This window comes from Musa acuminata, chromosome BXJ1-3 (assembly GCF_036884655.1).
Source record: "Musa acuminata AAA Group cultivar baxijiao chromosome BXJ1-3, Cavendish_Baxijiao_AAA, whole genome shotgun sequence".
Lineage (NCBI taxonomy): Eukaryota > Viridiplantae > Streptophyta > Magnoliopsida > Zingiberales > Musaceae > Musa > Musa acuminata.
In genome coordinates this window covers 40264031-40288844 of record NC_088329.1, presented here as the reverse complement: position 1 = coordinate 40288844, position 24814 = coordinate 40264031, and the positions used below count along the sequence as shown (strand labels likewise).

At 36.5% G+C, this 24814-nt stretch overlaps 1 protein-coding gene across 2 annotated transcripts in view; it reads left to right on the top strand.

Annotated features, from left to right (window-relative positions):
* Positions 1–24814, top strand: part of LOC135629850 (BEACH domain-containing protein B-like) — a 56525-nt gene that overhangs the window by 28851 nt on the left and 2860 nt on the right. For both annotated transcript variants that reach the window (XM_065137666.1, XM_065137664.1), the window contains exons 14-39: positions 2993–3148; positions 3311–3352; positions 3441–3785; positions 7428–7601; positions 8567–8727; positions 8841–9150; positions 9239–9665; positions 9759–10092; positions 10195–10383; positions 13774–14035; positions 14157–14360; positions 14427–14648; positions 14734–14910; positions 15042–15160; positions 17681–18139; positions 18285–18498; positions 18729–18950; positions 19044–19514; positions 19595–19927; positions 20030–20482; positions 20589–20635; positions 20711–20804; positions 20971–21177; positions 22489–22614; positions 22696–23067; positions 23210–23441. In XM_065137666.1, the coding sequence (XP_064993738.1) occupies positions 2993–3148; positions 3311–3352; positions 3441–3785; positions 7428–7601; positions 8567–8727; positions 8841–9150; positions 9239–9665; positions 9759–10092; positions 10195–10383; positions 13774–14035; positions 14157–14360; positions 14427–14648; positions 14734–14910; positions 15042–15160; positions 17681–18139; positions 18285–18498; positions 18729–18950; positions 19044–19514; positions 19595–19927; positions 20030–20482; positions 20589–20635; positions 20711–20804; positions 20971–21177; positions 22489–22614; positions 22696–23067; positions 23210–23441 (6352 nt within the window). The remainder of the gene's footprint in view (positions 1–2992; positions 3149–3310; positions 3353–3440; positions 3786–7427; positions 7602–8566; positions 8728–8840; positions 9151–9238; positions 9666–9758; positions 10093–10194; positions 10384–13773; positions 14036–14156; positions 14361–14426; positions 14649–14733; positions 14911–15041; positions 15161–17680; positions 18140–18284; positions 18499–18728; positions 18951–19043; positions 19515–19594; positions 19928–20029; positions 20483–20588; positions 20636–20710; positions 20805–20970; positions 21178–22488; positions 22615–22695; positions 23068–23209; positions 23442–24814) is intronic.

Below are 24814 nucleotides of genomic sequence, written 5' to 3'. Positions count from 1 at the left end.
GGAGTATGCAATATCTATTTCCAATATTTATATCAAAGTTTGCTATCTCATAACGACTATCGGTCCCTGGCCATATCGGTACATACCGATCCTTGATCGAATCAGTACATAATGGTTGATACTGATGAACCATGTGCTGGTACACCACATGGTACATCGGTACATTGGACAATTCAGAATTTACTATAAGTTGAAATTGAAAAAGAAACCCTATTTTAGGATATTTATCTCCAGTTGCTTATTATATAAATTAAATTTAAATAAGAATGTAGTATATCTAAGCCATAAACGAATAGAAATTATAGGCTATAAGGATCAAAATTGAAATTCTTATCTTTTGGTTTCGTCGACGAAGATTTTTATCGCACAATCCTCCATGGAAGAAATTGGTTTCATTGATCTTGAATCACTTTACAAAGAAAAGAGTTAAGATCAGTGATTGCAAAAGGCGCTCGGGCGCTCGCCTAGGCGCTCGGGCGAGGCGAGGTGAGGCCCGAGCGCCTCGCTAATGTCCCAGGCGGCGCGCTTCAATCAGGCGCCGCCTGGGCGCTCGCCCGAGCCCAGGCGCTGGGCGCTTCGGGCGAGCGCCTGGGTAAACCGAACCAGAATTTTAGGTCTGGTTCGGTCCTGGTTCGGTTGTTAGTTGGTTCAATCGAACCAACTAAACCGATATAACCCCAACCCTAACCCAACACTAACCTGCTGCCGCTGCCGATCCCGATCCCGATCCCGATCGCGATCTCGTCGCTCGCTGCCGCTGCTCCCGCTACCGCTGCTCGCCGCCGTCGCTGCTCGCGCCTCCCGCGAGCCTTCCCGCTGCTCGCGCCTCCCGCGAGCCCTCTCCCTGCTCGCGCCTCCTGCGAGCCCTCCTGCTGCTCACGCCTCCCGCGAGCCCTCTCGCTGCTCGCGTCTCCTGCGAGCCCTCCCGCGAGCCTTCCCGTTGCTCGCGCCTCCCTCGAGCCCTCCCGCTGCTCACGCCTCCCGCTGCTCGCGCCTCCCGCGAGCCCTCCCGCGAGCCTTCCCGCTGCTCGCGCCTCCCTCGAGGCCTCCCGCTGCTCGCGCCTTCCACTCCCTTTCCCTTTCCGGCTGTCGCTGCCGCTGCTCGCCGCTGCTGCTGTTGTTGCTGCCGCTGCCGCCGCTCGCCGCTGCTGCTGCCGCCGCCGCCGCCGCCGCCGCTCGCCGCTGCTTCCTCGTTTCTCCGTCAGCAGGTTTATACTGTTAATGTGATTATATTTATTAATTATATTATATATTTTTATATTTTTATTTAAAATTTTAAATAATTATATTTATTAATTATATTTTATATTTTTATATTTTAGCGCCTCGTTTCGCTCGGGCGAGCGCCTGGGCGAGCGCCTAGCGCCTCGGGCGTTTTTGGATCTTGGCGCCTTTTGGCGCCTAGCGCTTTTTAAATCACTGGTTAAGATATTGGATTAGGTGTTGAAACTCTATTATTTGTGCAAAATAAACTCTCGAGATAACATTAATATATACTGCTTATACCACTAATTGACTGATGGGACTCCACCGCCGATGGATCATTAATATATACTGTTTCTACCACTAACTGAATGAGAACTCCATGGTTGATGGATCAGGAACCTTGATCCTTTGAAGTTGTGTTGATATGGCAGGTTTGTTGAACCAAATCTTGGAACTGCTCTTGTAACATATTATATTGGTAAACCTTGTGGTAATGATGTTTTTAGGTAAGGTTGGAGTGCATTAGAACTGCAACTGCAGCCTCATTAACTTCCTCTTTCCTTTATCCTTTTGACCATAAACAAGGTGCATTGATCCTTGAGCTCTATGACAAATCTTGGGTGGCATGCTTAAAGAGTAGCCGGAACAATCGATTGATCATTGTTGTTGCAACCATCGATTAATGCACTTTTTTCACATTGCTATTATCTCCACAGACCTCACGTAGAGCGGACTATGAGGGAGATGGTGTTTCATCATCGGACTCAGACTTTTGCTCATAGATTGTGTTCAATGGATCATTTGATGTTGCTGCCTTCCCTTGCCTCTTTGCATGCCAGTGGACCCTTATAATTGTGACCTGCCACGATGCCTACTAGTCTGGCTTCTGATGTGCGGTCATCATGTCTTGACACAGGGCTTTTTTTGCTCAGCTATCTTTCCTCAGTGATGAAATGAGATGGATGTGGGGTTCTCTTGTTGCAATTTGTTATCACAATTTGTTGCAAATTGTGAGAGAAGCTGAGTTATCACAATTTGTTGCAAATTCAGAGATAATGTGGGCTTGCGTTGATATATAAGACTAGATGAATCTATTAATAGTAACAACTTTAAATATAATGTTTGCACATTGTCTATAATTTATTGGGCTTAAGGGCTTTTGTCCATGTGGTTAGGAGTCTATTCTTTAATTTATTTGCCCAATAGATCTAAGTCTACTGGGTTGGATTGTTAAGAATGCTTTGCTGATATTTGTTCTATTCAAGCTATGTTTGGTTGTATTTTTATTTATCCTTCACTCTGCCACTAATCAACGCTTGAGCTTTGCATTTTGCATCTGTTACAAAACATTGTAATGTCATATCGCTATCTTTTATGAATTACCACATATTTGGCTGTTTTTTCTTGTATGGATGATACGTCAAGTAGAATCAGACTTGAAATTTCATTGGTTTTCTTATTGTGATTGACCATTTATTAATTCTCATGTATACTGGAATTATAGATCACTAACATTTTTGATTACTTGATATCTTGGTTTAAATTACCAGTCATACCAGTACATACCTGCTGATACTTAGCACTCCAAATATCAGCAATGGTACATATAGTTTGGTTACTTTTGTACCACTCCATACACTTTTTTCATTCTTGCTGATGATACTGAGAGGTTCAGGTAGGTCTAATGTGCAGTGTACTGGTTCATTAAATTATACAAAACTGGTATGGGCCCCATGTTTAAATCTTATCTATTTTATATCATTAAATTGTAGCTCAATCATTGCAGGTTTCCTTTAGAGCACTTGTTGGTGTGGGTTATCAGACATTGCAGAGCTTGCTCTTGGATTTTTGCAAGTGGCAACCAAATATAGCTCTTCTGCATGCTCTTCTTGACATGCTTGTAGATGGAAATTTTGACATGGAAGAGAACATAGTAATAAAGGTTTAGCATTTATATGGATCTTTGGCTCATTTCCTTGCTCTTTGTTGTTTCATGTCCATATTTTTCTCTTACTTCGGTGCTGCAGAGGTTGACTACCTCAAGCATCAAAGTGCTCATTAGCATGAACTTAGCTCATGTTTTCTTTGCTCCCTTTTGGCGCAGAATGAAGATGTGATTATGTTATTCCTAAATGTTCTGCAGAAGGTTTGCTTATGTCTAACTTTTACCACCATATTGTATTTGTTATTGACAGTCTGTAATGTTTGATAACATCAACAATTCTTCTTGCCAGAGCAGCAATTCGCTGCAGCATTATGGCCTTGATATCTTACAGAATATGCTAAAGGATTCCATCATTAATCGAACTGCATGTTTCAAGGCGGGAGTGCTTGGTTTCCTTCTTGATTGGTTCCGTGAAGAGGACAGAGAGGACATGATAAGCAAGATTGCTGAGTTAATTCAGATCATCGGGGGGCATAGCATATCTGGAAAGGACATAAGAAAAATATTTGCTCTTCTTCGAAGAGAGAAGAGAGAGTCTATACAAAAACATAGGTCCTTGCTTTTGACATCTATTCGCTATATGCTCAAGGAAAAAGGACCCGAGGCTTTCTTTGAGTTCAATGGCTGTGATTCTGTATGTTATGGTGTCACATATATCTTCTTATTCTATTTATGTGCTTTATCTTCTGTTATATATCCATATCTTCTGTTATATGACAATTTTGCCATTTTCATAATCAAGTATCGAATGTCGCAGCAAGCTAGTCTTTCTTGCTTGCTGGGAAACTTGCTTGCTGGGACATTCTAGTCTTGCTTTGTTTTTTATTTTCTTTCCTACCTTTTCTGATCATCCAATGCTGCATTTGAGTAAATTGTGGCAACTAGTAGAAGGATCAATTTTAGTTTCTGAGCGAAGCTGATGACGAAAATTGCTACCCTACATTGTGACAAATCAATGCAAATGATTGCCTTAAACAAACTCAAAATGCATGTGCATACCATGTAAGATGTTTTCTGAAAGAAGCATGATTACTTCGAATTGAAATACACATGGTCTTTTTTGCATAGGACAGAATTGAAGAAGGAATTTAACTACTGATTTCTATGATTGTATTAGATGTACAGCCTTGACTGCACTTGAGGAAGACAAAGATACACCTGCATAGTCCTTGTTTTGGGTACTTGCAGTATAAAGAATATGTTATTTTGATGTGGCAATTATCTAAGACAAATTATTGTGATTTAGCTACCGTTTGTATACTAGTTTCAGTTGCTTAAATTCATAAGAAATATTTAAATACTGATAATGGCACCTGGTATATTGTTGGATGCATTGATCAATATGATATTTGCACCTGGGAATGCAATACAAATATAAAAAAGATGTTTAAATCAAGGACTATTGTACCACTCGAAACGATATGGTATGGGCGGTACATATCAGTTCGGGCATGTGCTGGTATATGGACCACCCCCGTTTTGGGTGGTCCAGCTAAAATATTAAAAATCAGAAAAATAATGGGGCCGATCTAACTTGGCATTAAAAAAGAAAAGAACCAAATTAGGGCTTGTGAATGCGAGCCTTCATCTTACCTATGACCTTGTTGTTGTTGCCTCATCGCTGCCCCCTACTGCTGCCACCATTCCTTCTTCTCTCCAGGTATGCTCTCACCTCTTCTCCTCCTCTTTTTCCTTTTCTTCCTTTTTCTTCTTTCTCTTCCACCTCTTCTTCCTCCTCCACCCCTTTCTTTTTCTTCCTTCTTTTCTCCTCCTTATTTTTTCTCCTTTGTTCATCTACTGCCCCATCCTCTTCTTCTTCCTCTTTGAAATATCGGTACATACCGATGTATCATGTGTCAGTACACCAATACAAACCAGTACGTACCAGTTTGACAAATCATCGAAACGGGTCCAGTACCTGAAATGACAATCCTTGGTTTAAATATTTCTATTACTGATATATTTCTTTTACCAGTACATTAGCTCGGTATGATTGGTAAATACCACTGTAATTTAAGCCATTCTCATATATTTCCTACTTCATGCAATGAAAATTGTTGTGGCATGTGATATGATATTTTTTCTCTAGAGATTTATGATTTGGACATAAGTGTAAATTTGTTCCATTATGGTGGCATTGGTACATAATGTAGTAAACCATCCTAGATTTTGTTGAATGTTGGGTTGTGTAATATACTAATATGTATTCTTTTGTCATACGTCTTTCTATGCTTTACTGTTTTTTTACATCTGATCGTATGTCAGTCTTATTGATCAATAAAACCCTGCCTATTTTTCACTTAGCATAATGTTCTATATTTTTGTAGTTTTAATGCTTCATAGATTTTTTTTTGCAATGTGTACATGAAGTTCACTTATTTAAAATAGAACTATTGAAAGAAAATGTTGTTGTTATACTTTTTTATTGGATGATAGAAAATGTTAGACCAAATTAATGGAGAAGTGAAAGTGAATATATCTTTTGTAGTGCCAACAAGATAATGTGAAAAGTATAAAGAGATACATTTGATGTGAAGTTCTAAGAAATTTGGTACACTATACCATCTGGATTCGTTTGTATGGGGAACATGTTGGGCATGCTAAACAGTTTACAAGTATTATCTGGAGAAAATATGAGGAACCTATAGGAAATTCGTTTTGATGACATTAGGGTTCTATGTAACTGGAAGTGTTCTTACATAGGCTACAAGGCAGGAAATTTGTCTACTGAAAGAAGCTTGCAGAACTATCATCTAGCTTATGGTGGTATAAGATTTTTTTTAAAAAATATTTGAAGAGAAAGTGATTCTATTGCTTGCTCATATTCAACAACCACTCAGTGTTCCAAAATAATATTTGGGCTGACAGGCTGGACATGACTGAACCATCTATGTACATAGTTATCTTTGGATTTGGCTGTAGAAAAATGAATATCAATGTGAATTTAGGTGAATTTAGACTTAAGGAACTTATATTCATTAAGTTTCTTGACCTAATAATATAAGTATCGGCAATTGTAATGCTTATGCTCAAATCAAGCACGCTTATGACTAAGCTTATCTGCCTTGTCTATAATATCTGAAAATTTTCAACAGTTTCATTCCTAGCAAAAGCATCCGGTACAAGTAGAGGCATCATCACACTCTGATTTAAGTTGGTTGCGAGTAGTACTCTTGTATGATGTTTTGCTTAAAAGAATGTTCCATAGTTATTACTATTTAACTGGGTGCAGGAAGTGCACCTTCTGTAATTTTGAGATATGACTAGATTCGGTACACATCTGTTCTATTTAATACTTGTTTGGACATGGTTATGATGAAAATTTCACTGGCTAGATGTATTGTATTATTTTGCATGATAATCCATGACATCTACCATTCCATGCTAAACCGATCTGTACCTATAATGTGTTCTGACTTAAAGTGCATAATTGTACAAAATGTGCCATTTTCATTGGTGTGGTGCATATTTTTCGGTGTACCAATGCTGGTATTTAGTTATTTATGTGAAATTTATACCCTGTTGAAGATCTTGACCAGAATTAAGAACCTTGCTCAATTGGTCAAGATTTTTTTTGTACCTTCTATTTTCTTGAATATGTAAATGCTTTGCTTCATGTCAATTTTTGGCCCTTTTTCCAGAATAAAGAAAGTTAGAAGATATATGATTTTTTATTTTTTTTATCTTTCAAAAGGCAGATCTTATGGTCAAAATTTTACTTGTTGGAGGACTGGAGGGAAAGACTCATTAAAGATTGAGTGTGAGGGTGCCATCTGATGGTTATGGGCCCTCTAGTGATTATCAGCTTAACAGAAGTAGTACCAAAAAATTAAAATAAAACAAAGAAAAATGAAATGAAGTTTGTAAGAGATTTTCTTTCCATCAGTTTCAACTATTAATTTCTATATTAAAAAAGATGAAACAGATAAGCCTTGAGCATTACAATGTCTCCTGTCCAGTCAGTGCTGTCATGTTTCTTACAAAATCAGTGAGATGCATGAGTTGGTGCATGTATCAGAACTTAATACTTGGTCAAAATATGTGATGGTAATGCTGCTTTATGATTTGGATGATGTGGTTCTTTCTCCATTTTATTCCTTGGATTCTGCCATTGCCAGTGAACTGTGCTATTTTTATGATATCTTTGCTTCATGGAAATTATTAAGATTTATGTGTTAATGAACTGATTTTTTTATATATGTTCTGAAATGCATTTTGTTCTATCTTTCATCACAGTTCCTATAATTAATATGTGATGTTTCTTGTTGCTTGGCAGGGAATTGTAGTAAAATCTCCAGTGCAGTGGCCAAACAACAAAGGTTTTTCCTTCTCATGCTGGCTAAGGTTAGAGGATATCCCTGAGACTGGTATAATGGGCCTTTTTTCTTTTTTCACTGACACTGGAAAGGGTTGTCTTGCAATGGTTGCCAAGGACATGCTGATTTTTGAGGTACATATGGAATGATCCATATCTTTTGATTTTTTTAATGTAATTTTTCGGTTACTAGTATGGCAGTTTATCAAATAGTGTGTATTTCAAATATTGTAGGTTGCAACTACTTGTATACTCAGACAAGAAGTGGCAATTTTGTGGAAGAATAAACTTTACCATTCTGCATGCCAGCTATCTAATGAAATATATGCAGACACATAGTTGTAGTTACAAAAAATATATGGTATAAAATATGCACTTTAAAATGATATATCATTTACAAATGAAGGATACATGACAACTAGAGCTAAATTAATGTGTTCTGATATAATATTTGAGGATGAAATATTTCTTTAATGTTGTCAGATGATAAATGATAACTAGATTTTCTTTCTACTGCTATGCCAGTGTAATTTGTGCAGGATATCTTGTTTCTGAAGAATTTTATTCCATTTTTATTTCGTTGTTATCTTGTAACGTATCATTTCTAGGGCAACCACATTTAGATTTTAACTGCTTCAGGAGAGCATTTATTGAGTTCATGTCATGAAGTTCTGCTACCTTTGTTATTAGAATTCTAACATCTATAGTTGCTTTTGTGATGCCAAACTTTGCCTAGTTTCTTTGTTAACTGTGCTGTCAGGTCCCATGGAGAATGGTTGTACACATTTGGGTCGGAGGAGAACTAAGAGATTGTGAGGGAGAAATTATGCAATTGATTGTATTCCTGAATAAAGGAGTTCTATTTAGTGTTTGACATGAAGGAGAAAATATAGTGGACTGGAGTGCTATCAGTGTGATCTTTTGACTGAATCATAGATGTGGAAGTACTTGATATGTTTGTTTGTTTTGACAACTAGATATATGTTTCTTATGTTTTCTGAGTAATTTATGTATGTTATGTAATATTCTCTAAGGTATTGTTTTGACATAAGACTTTTCTTCTATAACATTGACCTGATAAATCCACATATCTCTCGCAGTCCATCAACCAAAAACGGCAGTGTGTTCTGTTGCCTCTCAACCTTCTTCCAAGAAAGTGGCAATTTCTCTGCATTACTCATAGCATAGGCAGGGCATTTTCTGGGGGAAGCCAGCTAAGGTGTTATGTTGATGGAAATCTGATATCCTCTGAAAAATGCAGGTGGGGTCATTCCATGAGTGGTACTCTATTTTTCATGGATACATATATAGTTTCTCCTTATTTTACGATGAATAGCTTTTTACTGATAGAAATGATTGGTCACTATATTTCAGATACGCAAAAGTTAGTGAGGTTATGTCTCGATGTACTATAGGAACAGAACTTAAACCTACCAATGAAGAGCCCTATCCATTTAATTTCGGGAAGATATATCCTTTTCTGGGTCAACTTGGTCCTCTTTATGTCTTCAGTGATGCTCTTTCTTCTGAGCAAATAAAAGGTCTATACTGCCTAGGACCAAGTTACATGTATTCATTCCTTGGTGATGGAGTGCTGCTTGACTCTCAAAATTCACTTTATGGTGGAATCCTAGACGCCAAAGATGGCCTGTCATCAAAAGTCATTTTTGGTTTAAATGCACAGGTTAATATTTCTAGCGTCAAGTTTTCAGAAATATGTTATCTTATTATGTGACAACATGAAGTTAGACATTGACTTGTTTTCTTTGCAGGCTAGTGATGGTCGGATTTTATTTAATGTTTCATCAATGCTGGAGAATTCTGATAAGAATGCTTTTGAGGCTGTAATTATGAGTGGGACAAAGTTATGCTCCCGTCGCTTGCTTCAAGAGATTATTTATTGTGTTGGTGGTGTTTCTGTGTTTTTTCCTCTTTTGACTCAGTTTGATAGGTCTGAGTTAGATAATGGACAACTTGACTATGCATCAATTGGGTCCATTATGAGTGATAAGCTTGCTGCTGAAGTCATTGAGCTCATTGCTTCCATATTAGATGGAAATGCATCAAATCAGCAGCAGATGCATCTTCTTTCTGGGTTCTCTATTCTTGGGTTCTTGCTGCAATCTGTTCCACCTATGCAACTAAATCTTGAAACTCTTTCGGCATTGAAATATATGTTCTATGTCTTGAGAAACACTGGTAAATAGCTTTGTTTTGTTCCCAAATTGTGTTTATGATTTTCTCTCTTTTACATCTTTGATCTGTGTATGAACTTATTCCCCATTTGCTCAGGCATGTCTGAAACACTAATAAGAGATGCTATATTGCCAATTTACTTGAATCCACATATCTGGGTGTTTGCAAGTTATGAAGTGCAACGTGATATATATATGTTTCTTATTCAGTATTTTGAAAGCGACCGAAGCCTATTGCCAGCATTGTGTGGGCTCCCTCGAATAATTGATATGATATACCATTTTTATTGGGATAAAGCTGGTCGATCTGCTATTGGGAACAAGCCACTTTTGCATCCAATAACGAAAGAAGTGATTGGAGAACGACCATGCCTGGAAGATGTTCGGAAGATTCGTCTGCTTTTACTAAGCCTTGCAGAAATGAGTTTGAGGTAGATATTGTATTTTTCATACTGTTCGCATTGTCAGTTTTTATATACATCCTTTTTGACATGCTTCTCATCACATTTAACAAGAAAGGTGTGGGTTTGCAGGAAAAAGATTTTGCACCATGATATAAAGGCTCTTATTGCCTTTTTTGAGAAAAGTAATGATATGGTATGCATCGAGGATGTATTGCACATGGTCATTCGTTCTCTCTCTCATAAGCCATTGCTAGTGTCTTTTTTGGAGCAGGCCAATTTGCTTGGTGGCTGTCATATTTTTATTAATCTTCTTCAGAGGTCAGAATCCTTTTTACTATCCTTGAAAATGTTAGGTTTTTTGTTCTCAAACTAATCTTGACTAAATTATCTAATGTATGTTGGACTTGTGATAAGCTACAATAATAGCTAGTGACTGATGTGGTACTTGTCCTCAATGCAGTACTGTTTGTGGTGCCGACACAAGTGTCAGCAATGCAAGAAAGTAGATGCCTCTTTTAGGTTGAAGCTCTATATGCTCAATCAAAGTCCTTAGTTTAGGTTTTGGATATTTAAGATCACTCACCAGTTGAAAACATGAACATGTACCTGTTTGGCTCTTAGTCTTCCTAAGATCACTCATGTTAAAAAACTGAACCAGTTCAAACTCAAAACTAGAGAAAAATGACTTGGTGATATGGTATAGGGGCGGTACTGATGCTTCTTTATTGCTTCAATAAGTAATGAGGCAGAAAACCTTGAAATACACATTACAAGGAGTTGGTTACTGGAAATGCTAAATGTCTACAGTGGTAACCAACTAAACTGTGATTAGTTTGGGGTATTACCACCCTTTATAAATACATATTGCTTTTGTAAGTTTTTAATGTGTTGTTGATTTTGGAAAAGACAATCTTTTATAGTTGTTCATTAATGGAAATGCTATTTGTTTACTAGAACTGATGAGAAGAGAAGGATATGGTAAGTTCTTAAAGAAGACAAAAGTCCCTAATGTAATTTTGATGTGGATATTTGAAGTGTAAATTTAAGTTGGATTAGTCTGCATTTGTGTTAAGGTAGTTATGCATCTATTTGGCGACCTAACTGATTCTTTGGAAAAGTTTTCTAATTACTGTTCTGATATTTGATTGAGAAGACTTTTCTGGATATCTTATTAACACTACTTTTGGTCATCTTCCTTCTGGGGTGCCTCTTTTAGATGCCTTTATTACCTTTTTTGCCATCTACTTTGCTAATATTTTGTCCAAGTGATGGAGCTGATTCATGAGTTCTTGTCAGTGTATACGAGGGTGTTTGTAGATGTTTGTCTTTTAGATTAATGCAATTTGATTGAAGGAGCTTATGTTTGACATTTTCGGTATATATTGCCAATCCATGTTCCAATGGTTCTTAACTTCCATGCATAAAATTATTTTGTAGATGCACTGATTTTGAGCTTGTATAACAGTTCAATCTAAACACTTCTTTTTGTGCTTATTATTTTTAATTTCAAGCTTCATGAGCTTAGAAGCTCTTGTAAAGTTTTAAAATGCAAGTTGTGGATGGTACTACATGCAGACTAAATCTTTTACTACATTTTGATATGCTATAGAGTTCATCTTTCCTTATTCTGTTCTTTTTTCCTATTGATTATTTCTAGCTTGTTTTATCTTTCTGAGTGAGCTTGTACCCTTATCTTGTGTTGCATGGGCCAAATCTTTTTGTGGCCAGAGTTTGAAGTTGAACCTTATTAAAAATTTACCTGCCTGTGTGGCGAACGAGTTGAGGAGTCTAGACCATGTACGAGGGATGCGAGTCAAGTAACAAAACTTTTTCACTCTTCCACTTTATGCTCTAATGTGAAACTCCTTGTGCAGTGGGCATGTGGTGCCAATTAATTGGTTTCAGCAGTATTACCTGATCTTTTTGGCTGAGTCAGCTCTCTTTAGTGAATTATTACTGTACAGACTAAGTGCTATCATTTTTTTATTGTTTTTAATTGAGTTTTTTTAGTTCTTGCTCTACCTCTATAGCATGTATAAAAGAGTGGTGCTGGGATGAGAATCTGAAGATTATTTGTGTCAATTGTTAGGAAAGTAGAATTAGAAATATTTAAATTTGCTAACTCTTGCAACCATTGACCAATTTTTGTTCATCATTTTTATTCAGAAAAACACTAGGACATCGTTTTTATTCAGAAAAACACTAGGACATCATTTTTTATTCAGAAAAACACTAGGACATCGTTTTTTGATTTCTTTTTCCAAATGAGATTTCAATGTCTGTAAATAACTAAAACTAATTGGTAAAATCTGAACGGTTAGCATTATTTGGTGATGCAAATGCTGATAGAAATGAAGGCAGTGAAGAATGAGAGAAGTAGAAGACTGTGTAAGATAAGAAAGAGACTAGAAGCAGGATGAAACACTCAGGATGGAGAAAAGGGATAATCAAGGTTACATGGCATTAAGAAAAGTTCTATTTTCCATCAATAGAAGCATCTTAACATTTTAAGTTACAAGACCCAGAATTTAACCTTTATTATAATATACAGTACTTAAGCCATAAGTAAAAGGATGAGATAGAATTTTGGTCTATTAATGATCTATTATTCTATTAAATCTTTATCATACTGAGAATCCTCCCTAAACTTGACCTCTAAATACAATGCAATCAACTATGGTTCACCATACTAGTCTATACCGGTGTACCAATTGACTGTCGGTACAGTATGTATCGAATCATACCAATGTATTGACACATGATATGGTGGGATGTACCAACAAACCAGTATGTACAGCCCATATTGGTCCCTTATCGGATTTGTTTGTACTGCCCATATCGGACGGCAAGGTTCATCATACCGTAGTATACCACTTGGTATGAGTGGTATATTGCCATTTCGACAGGGGACCGGTATTGGCGATACATATCGGTCTATCGATACGTCCCAACATACCATGTGTCGATCTATCAGTACATACCACACCGATGGTTGGTCAGTATACTGGTATGGACTGATAACGCGAACCATGTTGGGCGGTATGTCGTGGTACGGCAAACCTTGCAATCAATTACCTTTTTGGACTTTTGAAAGACTAGCTAGCTTAAACTAATACAAATAAATTCATATCTCATGAAAACACCCTTCCTAATATATGACTAAGATCTGGATGGAAAATCCATAGAAAATGTGAAAAAACAAACATTTTGATTTGTTATGATTTTATTAAAGAGTACAAAAAGCAATTGAAAATAATCTCACCTTAACCCCTAAGTTTAATATAATAAAACTCTACTGTATCCCCGAACCATGGTTGCAGCATCTAGTCTTTCAAATGCAATGAAACAAAAATGTACTGACAACTAATATTCGTCCCTTTAACTGCCTGATTGTTGTGGACTATTTATTTGTTGATTGGGTGGTTCTTCCTGGTTTACTCTTTATGTTTTTTTTTTCTTCTGCAACTTTAAGTATGCATGCACCTATTAAAGTCAAAAGAATTACTGGTGTTTACCATCAAATGGGCTGCTTATGATCTTCCAAACTGCCCGCCAACATGTATGAATACAAAAAGGATAGAAGCAAGATTGGTGGGTTATAAGATTTTTTGCTTCTTTTGTGCTTTGTCATTGGCATGATTAATGAATTCCCAATTCCCAATTCTTCATGTAGTTATAGTGATGTCCTTTCTTTACTTGACACCTCAGGGAATTGGAGCCTATCAGGCTGCTGGGCTTGCAGTTTCTAGGGAAGTTGTTGGTTGGACTTCCCTCAGAGAAAAAGGGAATGAAATTCTTTAGCCTCTCTGTTGGACGATCTAAATACATTTCTGAAAATTTCAGAAAAGGAGGAACCATGCCAGAACCGATATTTTCTGCAATGTCAGAGAGACTGTTCAAATTTCCACTCTCTGACCATCTTTGTGCTACATTATTTGACGTCCTTCTTGGTGGTGCTAGTCCTAAACAGGTAATACCATGTAATATGGAGAAAAAATTTAGACAGTTGCTTACTTAGCTGGCTAATGTCACATCGATCTTATCATGATTCAATAATAAATATAAAATTTATTTTTTGTTGAGTCCTTCAGGTCTTGCAGAAACACAGTCATCTTGATGCACAGAGAAATAAGAAGTCCTCTATGGGTCTCTCTTCTCATTTTCTCCTTCCTCAGATTTTAGTCTGCATCTTTAAATATCTGGAAACCTGCAAGGATTCCTCAACTCGGGTGAAAATCTTAGGAGATTTACTGAATCTGCTTGACTCAAATCCTTCGAATATTGAAGATTTAATGGTACTATTTAAAGCTTTTTTTTATTTCATATCTTGAATGTCTTGTAATTCGATAATGCTTTTACAGGAATATGGTTGGACCTCTTGGTTAGAGACATCTGTCAGGCTTGATGTGTTTAAGAACTATGAAACGGAGTCAAAAACTAAAGCTGATAGTTTGAATTTTGATGAGCTAATTCTTGTGAAGAATTTGTACTGTGTTGTTCTTTCTCATTGTTTGTTTTCAGTAAAGGGTGGTTGGCAGCAACTAGAGGAGACAATAAATTTCCTGTTATTGAACTTGGAACAGGTATGTTAAATCGTCTGCGACAAATATTGCAATAGTATTCTTCAGTTTCTGCTTGTTGAATCACAAGTCTGGTTTGCATCTACAGGAGGAACTATCCCATTCACGTTTTCTTCGTGATATCTATGAAGATCTAATTGGAAGTCTTGTTGAAATTTCTTTGGAGGAGAACATTTTTACTTCACAGCCATGTCGGGACAATACACTGTATCTTCTAAAGCTTATCAATGAGTTGGTAATCATTGAAAGTGGTGATAAACTTCTGGTATGTCATTTATAGATGTTCATGGAATAGTTAATGTCTAATTATTTTGAAGTTGTTTCTTCTTATGTTTTGTACATCGAATAATTTAATATGATATTCTTATATCAGAATCCATGCCTCTTTCTTTGCAGCTTCCAATTCTTGGAATCTCTTCAGATTATTCTTCTGATGGACTGCAACCAGATAACCAGAAGGACATCAACTTTGCAGTTAGTGAGTTACTGAATCTTGAAGCTGATCAACTTCCTAGGTAAGACTTCTGTTTAAAAAAGATATTATTTCTTCTAAATCACTATGTTCTAGAAATTGGGTTTGGGAACAGGATCAGTCATTCAAAATATGAAAAAAAGAGCGATCTGGATTTGTCAGATTAGATGATAGTCCAAGTTTTACCGTACCATCATATACCGCTAGGTACGGGCGATACATATTAGTTCGACAGGGGACTGGTATGGACAGTACATACTTGTCTATCATTATGTCCTATCGTACCGTGTGTTGGTATGGATCGATATATACCATATTGATAGCTGGCCGGTACATCGATATGAATCGATAAGGCGAACTATGGATGATACAAATCATAAAATCGGATTTCAACAAAAAGATTTTATTATTTGGTTTAACTTTTCAAATTATTGATTAATGTAGAGATAAAAACTTAAATTTGGAATTTATGGCAACATTTTGATTTTTTTTATTGCTCTTATGAATCTTGATATGATTTATATGCAATATTTAAATTTTAAATGTGTACTATTTGATGAGTTTATCGTATTATATCAATCTTCTATCTGTCACTTATGTTTACAAAAATATCAAATATCACGTGCAGTTTTGTAATATGTATTTGCCACATACTATTTTCATTATGTTATATATGCTATTGTAATTTGTATATTTTTGTACATATTATACTATGACAGTATAACTAATCCTCAATATGATTAGTCAATGTGGATTGCAATATGCTGATTTTTAGGAACATGCTTATTCTTTTAATCTTTTTAACCATGAGATGACTAAAATGATGTGTGCGGGTAGTTTGGCTGTGTTTTTCTTATTAATATGTATAAATAAATATTAGCAGTCCATGGACAATATAATTCCGGACTGCTGAAGCAATCCTTATTAATCTGGTTACGCAATTCTTAATTCATCAATCTGGTCAACCAAGTAATTTTGTTACATGATGCAAGTTGATGCTAGTTAATCCTCATTATACAATTCCTGGGACAAAAAACCTTTAAGCTTATTTTAGAAAACTTGGATTGGAACAGCTTGTTATTCTTATGCAAAGTTCATATTGTATGTTGTCTTAGTGAACTGTCTTTTGGTGATTTAGTGTCTCTTGAAAACAAAATTTTGAGACAGTTCTTTCTATTGATCTCAGAAATTTGTTCGTTGAAAGAACAACAATTTATAACCTTCAGTTCAGTGATAGTCAAGATTCTGTCATTGTGTAGTGGGGCATATGTAGATAGCTGTCTTGTTACATCTGTTGAGCTAGTTCACACTAGCCTAAAACTAAAATCGGCGTAGCCATGTGCCACCACTGAACTGAAGTTCATATTCTTATACAAAGTTCATATTGTATGTTGTCTTAGTGAACTGTCTTTTGGTGATTTAGTGTCTCTTGAAAACAAAATTTTGAGACAGTTCTTTCTATTGATCTCAGAAATTTGTTCGTTGAAAGAACAACAATTTATAACCTTCAGTTCAGTGATAGTCAAGATTCTGTCATTGTGTAGTGGGGCATATGTAGATAACTGTCTTGTTACATCTGTTGAGCTAGTTCGCACTAGGCTAAAACTAAAATCGGCATAGCCATGTGCCACCACTGAACTGAAGTTCATATTCTTATACAAAGTTCATATTGTATGTTGTCTTAGTGAACTGTCTTTTGGTGATTTAGTGTCTTTTGAAAACAAAATTTTGAGACGGTTCTTTCTATTGATCTCAGAAATTTGTTCGTTGAAAGAACAACAATTTATAACCTTCAGTTCAGTGATAGTCAAGATTCTGTCATTGTGTAGTGGGGCATATGTAGATAACTGTCTTGTTACATCTGTTGAGCTAGTTCGCACTAGCCTAAAACTAAAATCGGCGTAGCCATGTGCCACCACCCCATCAGCATGGCTCGGCTAATTTTGCTGGGCTAGGTTTGAACTAGCCATGTCCTGGTTCCTGGCAACCAATTAATTATTTGGAATTTTGGATGGCTAGCTAATTTTTCTGGGCTAGGTCTAACCAGATAAGTGTTTAGAATTGGTGAGTTGGGTTAGTCAGTAATGCATTGGAAGCTATCAGTCCATAATTTGGTGCATTTGTGGCCACTTTGACTAATTAATTGCTGCTCATAGTTATCCTAATAATTGTGTAAATATGTTCTTTCCTTTTTACCTGTTTCACATTCGCTGGGATACAATGTAGACCCAATTTACCAGTTGACTAAAAATTACAATTACCTAGTGATCAGTCTTTTCATGTCACTAACTAAAACGATGAATGTCTTTCTGCCTTTCGATTCCACAGTTGATGCTCACTGTAACCTTTGACATAAACAGAATTGAAAAGCATTGACTTGCTATGACTCTCATTTACCTCATTGTACCTTGAAGCATGGTTCACCTTACCGGTCTGTACCAGTGTACTGACTAACTGTCGGTACAGTATGTACCGAACCATACTGATGTACTGATGTATCATTTCTTCTTTTTGTTCTTATGGACGTCTATATTATTGTTTATTTTGTTCATGCAATTTTCAGAGTTTCATGGAATTTTAAATCTATTGCTGTGGAAGATGATAAGGCAAATGATGGATGGTGGGATTTATATGATAAAACATGGATTCTTATTGGTGCATTGAATGGAAAAGGGCCAAGCAAGATGCCAAAAGCTTCAAATACGGGTGGCCCATCTTTTGGCCAAAGAGCACGTGGATTGGTAGAGTCCTTGAACATTCCTGCTGCAGAAATGGCTGCTGTAGTTGTTTCTGGTGGAATTACTAATGCATTGGGTGGAAAGACAAACAAATATATCGACAAAGCAATGCTTTTAAGGGGAGAAAAGTGCCCAAGAGTTATCTTTCATCTTGTGATCCTTTACCTTTGCAAAGCTGATCTGGAAAGTGCCTCAAGATGTGTCCAGCAGTTCATTTCTCTACTTCCACTTCTTCTTACTTCTGATGATGATCAGAGCAAGAATAGGCTGCATTTTTATATTTGGTAACTTTCTGTTAACGTTTTTGGGAGTATCTGTTGAATTTAATATATGATTCATCTAATATGTTAATGGGTGTACCTCAAAATGCATTTTATTCTTGCAAAACTCTTAGGAAGGTATCTTTATTATTCAATTTGTTGAAAACAGGTCTTTGGTTATGATGAGGTCTAAGTATGGTATGCTGGATGACGGGGCACGTTTTCATGTTATAACACACTTGATTCTAGAAATTGTCAACTTTGGAAAATTTATGCTTGCCACTAGTATCTTGGGTAGGGATGATCCAGTTGAGGTATGTGGCAGCTCAAAGGAAGCTGGATTCATTCTTGGTCTAATTCAAAGGGATCGAGTTCTCGCTGCGGTATGTAATAGATTCTTCTTTTTGTATCATCAAGTCTTTTGCCCATCAGTTAAATGTGGGTTGAGGAAATTTTAGTTTATGATATGCACATGAAAAGCCTATTTAAAGCTGCAATGTTTCTGTCATGAATATTGTATTATTTCAATTGGATCATTCCACGAAAGAGACCAAGCTTACTGTGAATAGGCTTTTGATATATGCAGTCATTTAATTTTTTTTTCTTCGTTCAGGCAGTTGATGAGGCAAAATCAGTTAAGTCTGTCAATGCAGATCGCCTAAAGCAGTTGCAGGACCTCCGTGTGAAGCTGGATGAGCACTCTTTAGCGTTGGTAAACCAGCAGAAAACCTTTGATGATGACATTCAGTCTAATGTAAATGCAGTTTTATCTTCGGATGACAACCGAAAAGCTTCTTTCCAGCTTGCATTTGATGAGGAGCAGCAAATTGTTGCTGTAAGCTATTTACTCTTTCATTTTAGGCAATTTCAGATCATTCGGAATATGTCCTCCCTCAATTGATAACTATGATTTCTTAATCTTGAACAGGATAAATGGATCCATATGTACCGTGCTTTGATTGATGAGAGAGGTCCATGGTCTTCACATCCTTTTCCAAATGCTATCATCACACACTGGAAACTTGATAAGACAGAGGATAGCTGGAGGCGTAGGCCCAAACTTAAACGCAATTATAAGTTTGATGAACGCCTTTGTCATCCTCCAACCGCTAAAATTTCTAACGGAGCCAGCCAGCCTGCAAATGAATCCTTTACTGGTACGGGGACGAGTTTTCCTGAACAAATGAAACAATTTCTTTTAAAAGGAGTGCGAGGAATTACTGAAGAAAAATCTCTGGAGACTTGTGATGATGACTTGGCTAGGCTGAATGACTCTGGCCCAAATAATTCTTCAGAAAATCAAATTATAGAATACATCAAAGACCACAGCAGTGAGGTGGATATTGTTCCTGACAAAAAGGAGCCTTCCTCTGGTTCTGTAGAAAGTGATTTGAGCGAGGTATTATTTTTTTCTTTTACATGTAAATTAAGTCTTTGGGTATATGCACCAAGGAATTTATGCATCTTTTTCTTTTATAGGTTCATTTGTCAATCCCCTCTGTGCTTATTACACCAAAGAGAAAATTGGCAGGGCATTTAGCTATCGTGCAGAATGTTCTGCATTTTGCTGGTGAGTTCATAGTTGAAGGTACAGGAGGATCATCTGTTTTTAAAAGTTTCAGAGATACTGGGAACTCAGATTCTAACAAATGTGAACAACCGGGAAGTATACCTAAGCAGAAATGGAATAAAGGTCCTACTCTTGATAACAACCGTGGAAAAGGAACTCCAACTGATAGTGAGGATGTAGATGCTTCTTTACAACACAAAACCAACAAGATCAAACTGCATAGGAGATGGAACCTCTCTGCTGTGTGTATCTCAAAAGCCACATATATATATATTTTTCTATATACATTTTTAAATTGGTTAATTATTTCATGGGGTTATTTTAACTTTTCCTTGCTCTTGCAGATAAAAGCAGTTCATTGGACTCGCTACTTGCTACAGTATACAGCAATAGAGATCTTTTTTAATGACTCCACAGCACCTGTTTTTCTCAATTTTGCATCTCAAAAAGATGCCAAACATGTTGGAACATTAGTAGTCTCTCTTAGGAATGAGACCTTGTACCCCAAAGGAAGTTCAAGAGACAAAAATGGAATCATTTCTTTTGTGGACCGGCGTATAGGACTTGAGATGGCTGAAAATGCCAGGGAGAGTTGGAGAAGAAGAGAAATCAGCAACTTTGAATATTTAATGATTCTCAATACTCTTGCTGGCAGATCTTATAATGACTTGACTCAGTATCCTGTTTTTCCTTGGGTGTTGGCTGATTATTCATCTGAAAAACTTGATTTCAACAAATCATCTACTTTTAGGGACCTTTCAAAACCAGTTGGTGCCTTGGATTCCAAACGATTTGAGGTTACGTAGTAAAATTATACTTGAATTCACTTTGTTAAATTATATTTGATGTATCTGTGATGGAACATCTAACGGAGTTAATTGAATTGTCTTGTGCATTATGCAGGTTTTTGAAGACAGATATCGTAATTTTTGTGATCCTGATATTCCTAGGTTGTACATTTTGCTCTTTATGTTTTTTCTTTTCTGGCCTTAAAAAGTAATCTAAAATTGGTTTTCTTGTTGCAGCTTTTACTACGGATCACATTATTCTAGTATGGGTATTGTGCTCTATTACTTGCTTAGGTTAGAGCCATTTACAGCTCTGCACCGTAATTTGCAGGTATCATGATCAACTGCTGATCTTTTTTGGATCTTTCCTAGTTCCTTTTGTCCTTTCTATTTCACGTGACCCATATTTGTCCTGCTTGATCTGTTTTTGGTTTTATTGCTGAATATATGATAATTTTTCTTGAGTAATAGTAGTTATGAAAAGTATACTTGGACAGGGCGGAAAGTTTGATCATGCAGACCGTCTTTTTCAAAGCATAGATGGAACATACAGGAATTGCCTATCTAATACAAGTGATGTGAAGGAGCTAATACCTGAATTCTTTTACATGCCCGAATTTCTTGTCAATTTAAATTCTTATCATTTAGGGGTGAAGCAAGATGGTGAACCATTAGGTGATGTAGCTCTCCCACCATGGGCTAAGGTATCAGTTCTTATCAAATGGAATCTGTGATTAGCCATTGTGTTTTTTATTACTCTATTTATTTATGAACTTTATATATTATATGTTATGAAGATCAAAACAAGTTTTCCCTCATTGTAATGTGTTGGAGGTTCACGCTTAATTCTACAAGCAGCTATTCATTTCTTTGATTAATTCCATCCATGGAGTTTGTCCTTGTAGGAGTAAAAAAAAGTAACTATTTATTTTAGTCATAATTTATGAAGGATAGTACTTCATGTCTGACATTTTGTGCAAACAGTAGTTTTGACTCATAAGTGTTCCCTTCTATCTGCAGGAATTTACAACGTGTACCTTCAAAATAGGTTCATATGTCAATTATTATTTCTCATTAGTTGTTCAACGTCGTATTATGAATAGCCACCTCAGTTATGCGGCTTCCACAAAGTACATTCTTGACATGAAAAAGAGTATATTTTCAGTGTTAATTTGTCCCTTTTTTTTCTCTGTGGATTTAAGGAGCTACATTCCTGTAGAAAGATCTAGATCTGTTTTTTTTTTGTCCCGAGTATAAATATACTTTGATCAGTAGGTTACAAGTTCTTTACAGAGACAAACTGAAGAAATGATATCAAGGGAAATAAGTGGAAGCCAAAGAGGGACTATGGTTTTAAGATAAATGAAGTGGCAGAAGCTGGAGATTAACAAGAGTCTGAATATTCCAGCAGACCAATTTATTTGGGATAAAAATTTGTTGGATGAGGTCACAAAACCTCAACTGTTGCTAAGTGGGTCTCATATATAACAAACCAATATTTTGTGTAAAAGAAGGTGATGTACCACCACTCTTTGAGGTTTTGTTTGACCCTTTGCAATGTAATTATAGTGTGTTCCTAATGGGAGACTGGGAGTAGTTCACATAAATACATAGGAGCAGAGCTTGAACTGATTCTGCAACCATGGCATTGTGTATATAACTTGAAAATACATTCATGGTAATTTATCATATTCCATGTGTCTTTATACAACGTGATCTCTCTTCATCTCCTTTCTCTCCATTGGTGACTTGAATGCTTCCTCACTTTTTAATTTTTCATAATGGAATATAGCAAGGAGTTATAATTAGCTTTGCATATCTTTATCTTTGTAAAATAAATTGGAGTTACAGAAGATTCTAATCTTTAATTTTTATTATATCATGCTTTGGAGTTCTTATTATTGGATTCTCTTGAATTTTTAAGAGTCTCCCTGATGTACATTATTTTCTCGAAATATGAGCTTGTCATTCGTCCTTTTCTTTTATTAATTTCTATGGTTGAATTCAATATGCAGGGTTCTCCTGAAGAATTCATTTATAGGAATCGGGAAGCTCTGGAGAGTGAGTATGTGAGTTCCAATCTCCATCATTGGATTGATCTAGTATTTGGCTATAAGCAACGTGGAAAACCTGCCATGGAGGTATGATTTTGCCTGAAATATTCTACTATTTGTCATGTTATATTACTGAAGTTGACTTTGTGAAACTATGCTGGGCTACAGGCAGCCAACATATTTTACTACTTAACATACGAAGGTGCTGTTGATTTGGAGAACATGGATGATATGCTACAAAAATCTTCAATAGAAGACCAGATTGCAAATTTTGGTCAATCACCAATCCAGATTTTTCGTAAGAAACATCCAAGAAGAGGGCCTCCTATCCCTATTGCTCATCCTTTGTATTTTGCTCCTGCATCAATCGTGTTAACTTCCATTGTTTCCAGTACAGCTAGTCCTCCTTCTGCTATAGTCTTTATTGGTTTGTTGGATTCTAATATAGTCTTGGTGAATCAAGGGCTCACACTGTCAGTAAAACTCTGGTTAACAACACAGCTTCAAACTGGTGGAAATTTCACATTTTCAGGATCCCAGGTTATCTTCATAGATGACGTCAAAATTTTTTGATTTAATAGTATGATAAGTGATGTTTATAAGGGCAATAGGGTTATTAGCAGTTCAAGTGGCAATATCTTGGGCAATTTGTTTTCCTCACTTGCTTTCTTTTTTGATGTAGGAACCATTTTTTGGAATAGGTTCTGATGTTCTTCCCCCCCGCAAGCTTGGTACTCCACTGGCTGAAAATATTGAGTTTGGAAGACAGTGCCTGGCAACAATGCAAGTTCTTAATGAAAATTATCTGATTTCTTGTGGTAATTGGGAAAATAGTTTTCAGGTGATATCCCTAAATGATGGAAAGATAGTGCAGAGCATCCGACAACACAAAGATGTGGTCAGCTGTGTTGCAGGTACTTCTATCACAAACTACGTGCAATTACGATTGACCATCATCTATCTGGCTTGGGATTTTCTATCTATGATTTCAAAATATAAAAAAACAGATAATCGGTTGGTTAAGAGGATCCGAAGTTCACTTTGCTATATATCTAATATAGTGCCATTCAACTAGCTGCTCATTAGATTATGTAAAAGCTTGTTTTTTTTGCTTTCTGTTGTTCAGCTACATGGCTTACATATCCAGTTTTATGTAGTAATGCATCCTTCTGAAGTATACAGGCCTTTAGAACCTATGCTAACACTATTAAGAAAAATAAATGCTTTTGAGGATAAGTATTTGGTATGACATTTTTATTACTGGAATTGCATTGAACTCTCGTCAGTCCTGCTTCATGTTTGAAATTTTGGAAAGATTTTCATTTGGATCAACCCTAAATCCACATATCTGAATGAGTGTGAGAAGGTTGGGGTTTGTGGGGCCCAATCTAGTTGCCCACATCAATGTTCATAAGCCTACCACAATATTAGACCCTTAGGTTTTTACTGGATGGTGCAAGGTCCATACAGAGTGGTATGACTAGTACCATGCTTGAACTGCCCGGTTTACCCTGGTTCACCTGCCGATAGGCTGTCAGACAGGTAAATACTGCCAATATCTAGACCATGCTAGTGAGACATAACCTAAAATTGTTACATGTGTAAACTTGAGTGGAATCCAATACATGTTCTTAGACTTCTATTCAGAGATATAATCAAGTAGAGTTCTTTGGGCCCACAAGTATTGTTCCGATATGGAAAAATCTCTTGTTATTCATTGGCCTACAAACAGTTATGTTCTGGACGAACCTTGTTTTCCATCTTATTTCATTTCTTCATCTATAATAAGTGTGGCATAATGTGCCATCTACCAGGAGTGGTTGGCATAGATCTTTTCCTCCACTAACTCTGTTTAGGGCAATATTGCCACATAATTTGAGACTCATTTAATTTTTTTTTATTGTTGCTAGTTTCTAATAAGTTTTGTAGGTGCTCTCTCTCTCTCCGCTTGCCCTGCTATGCCTAATTGATTTACTTTGTTTAACTGGTGCATCGATTAGTCTCCTCTCAATGTGTCCATACTGCCCCAACAATTTACTCTTGTTTTCATCCTCAATTCGAAGCACACTTAATTGTTCACAAATGTGAATTTTCTTGTTCTATCTTAACGAGTAACCCACACAAGGCAGGTCATTCCTTTATCTTGTCTTATAAATTACAATCTTTCCTATTTGCGTGTAACAATTTATCTATGAAATAATTATAGAACATTTTCAAACCATTCTTTGAACATTTTTGTTATCCAAGATATTCATGGAGGATTGTTCAATGTATATCTAGCCTGAGA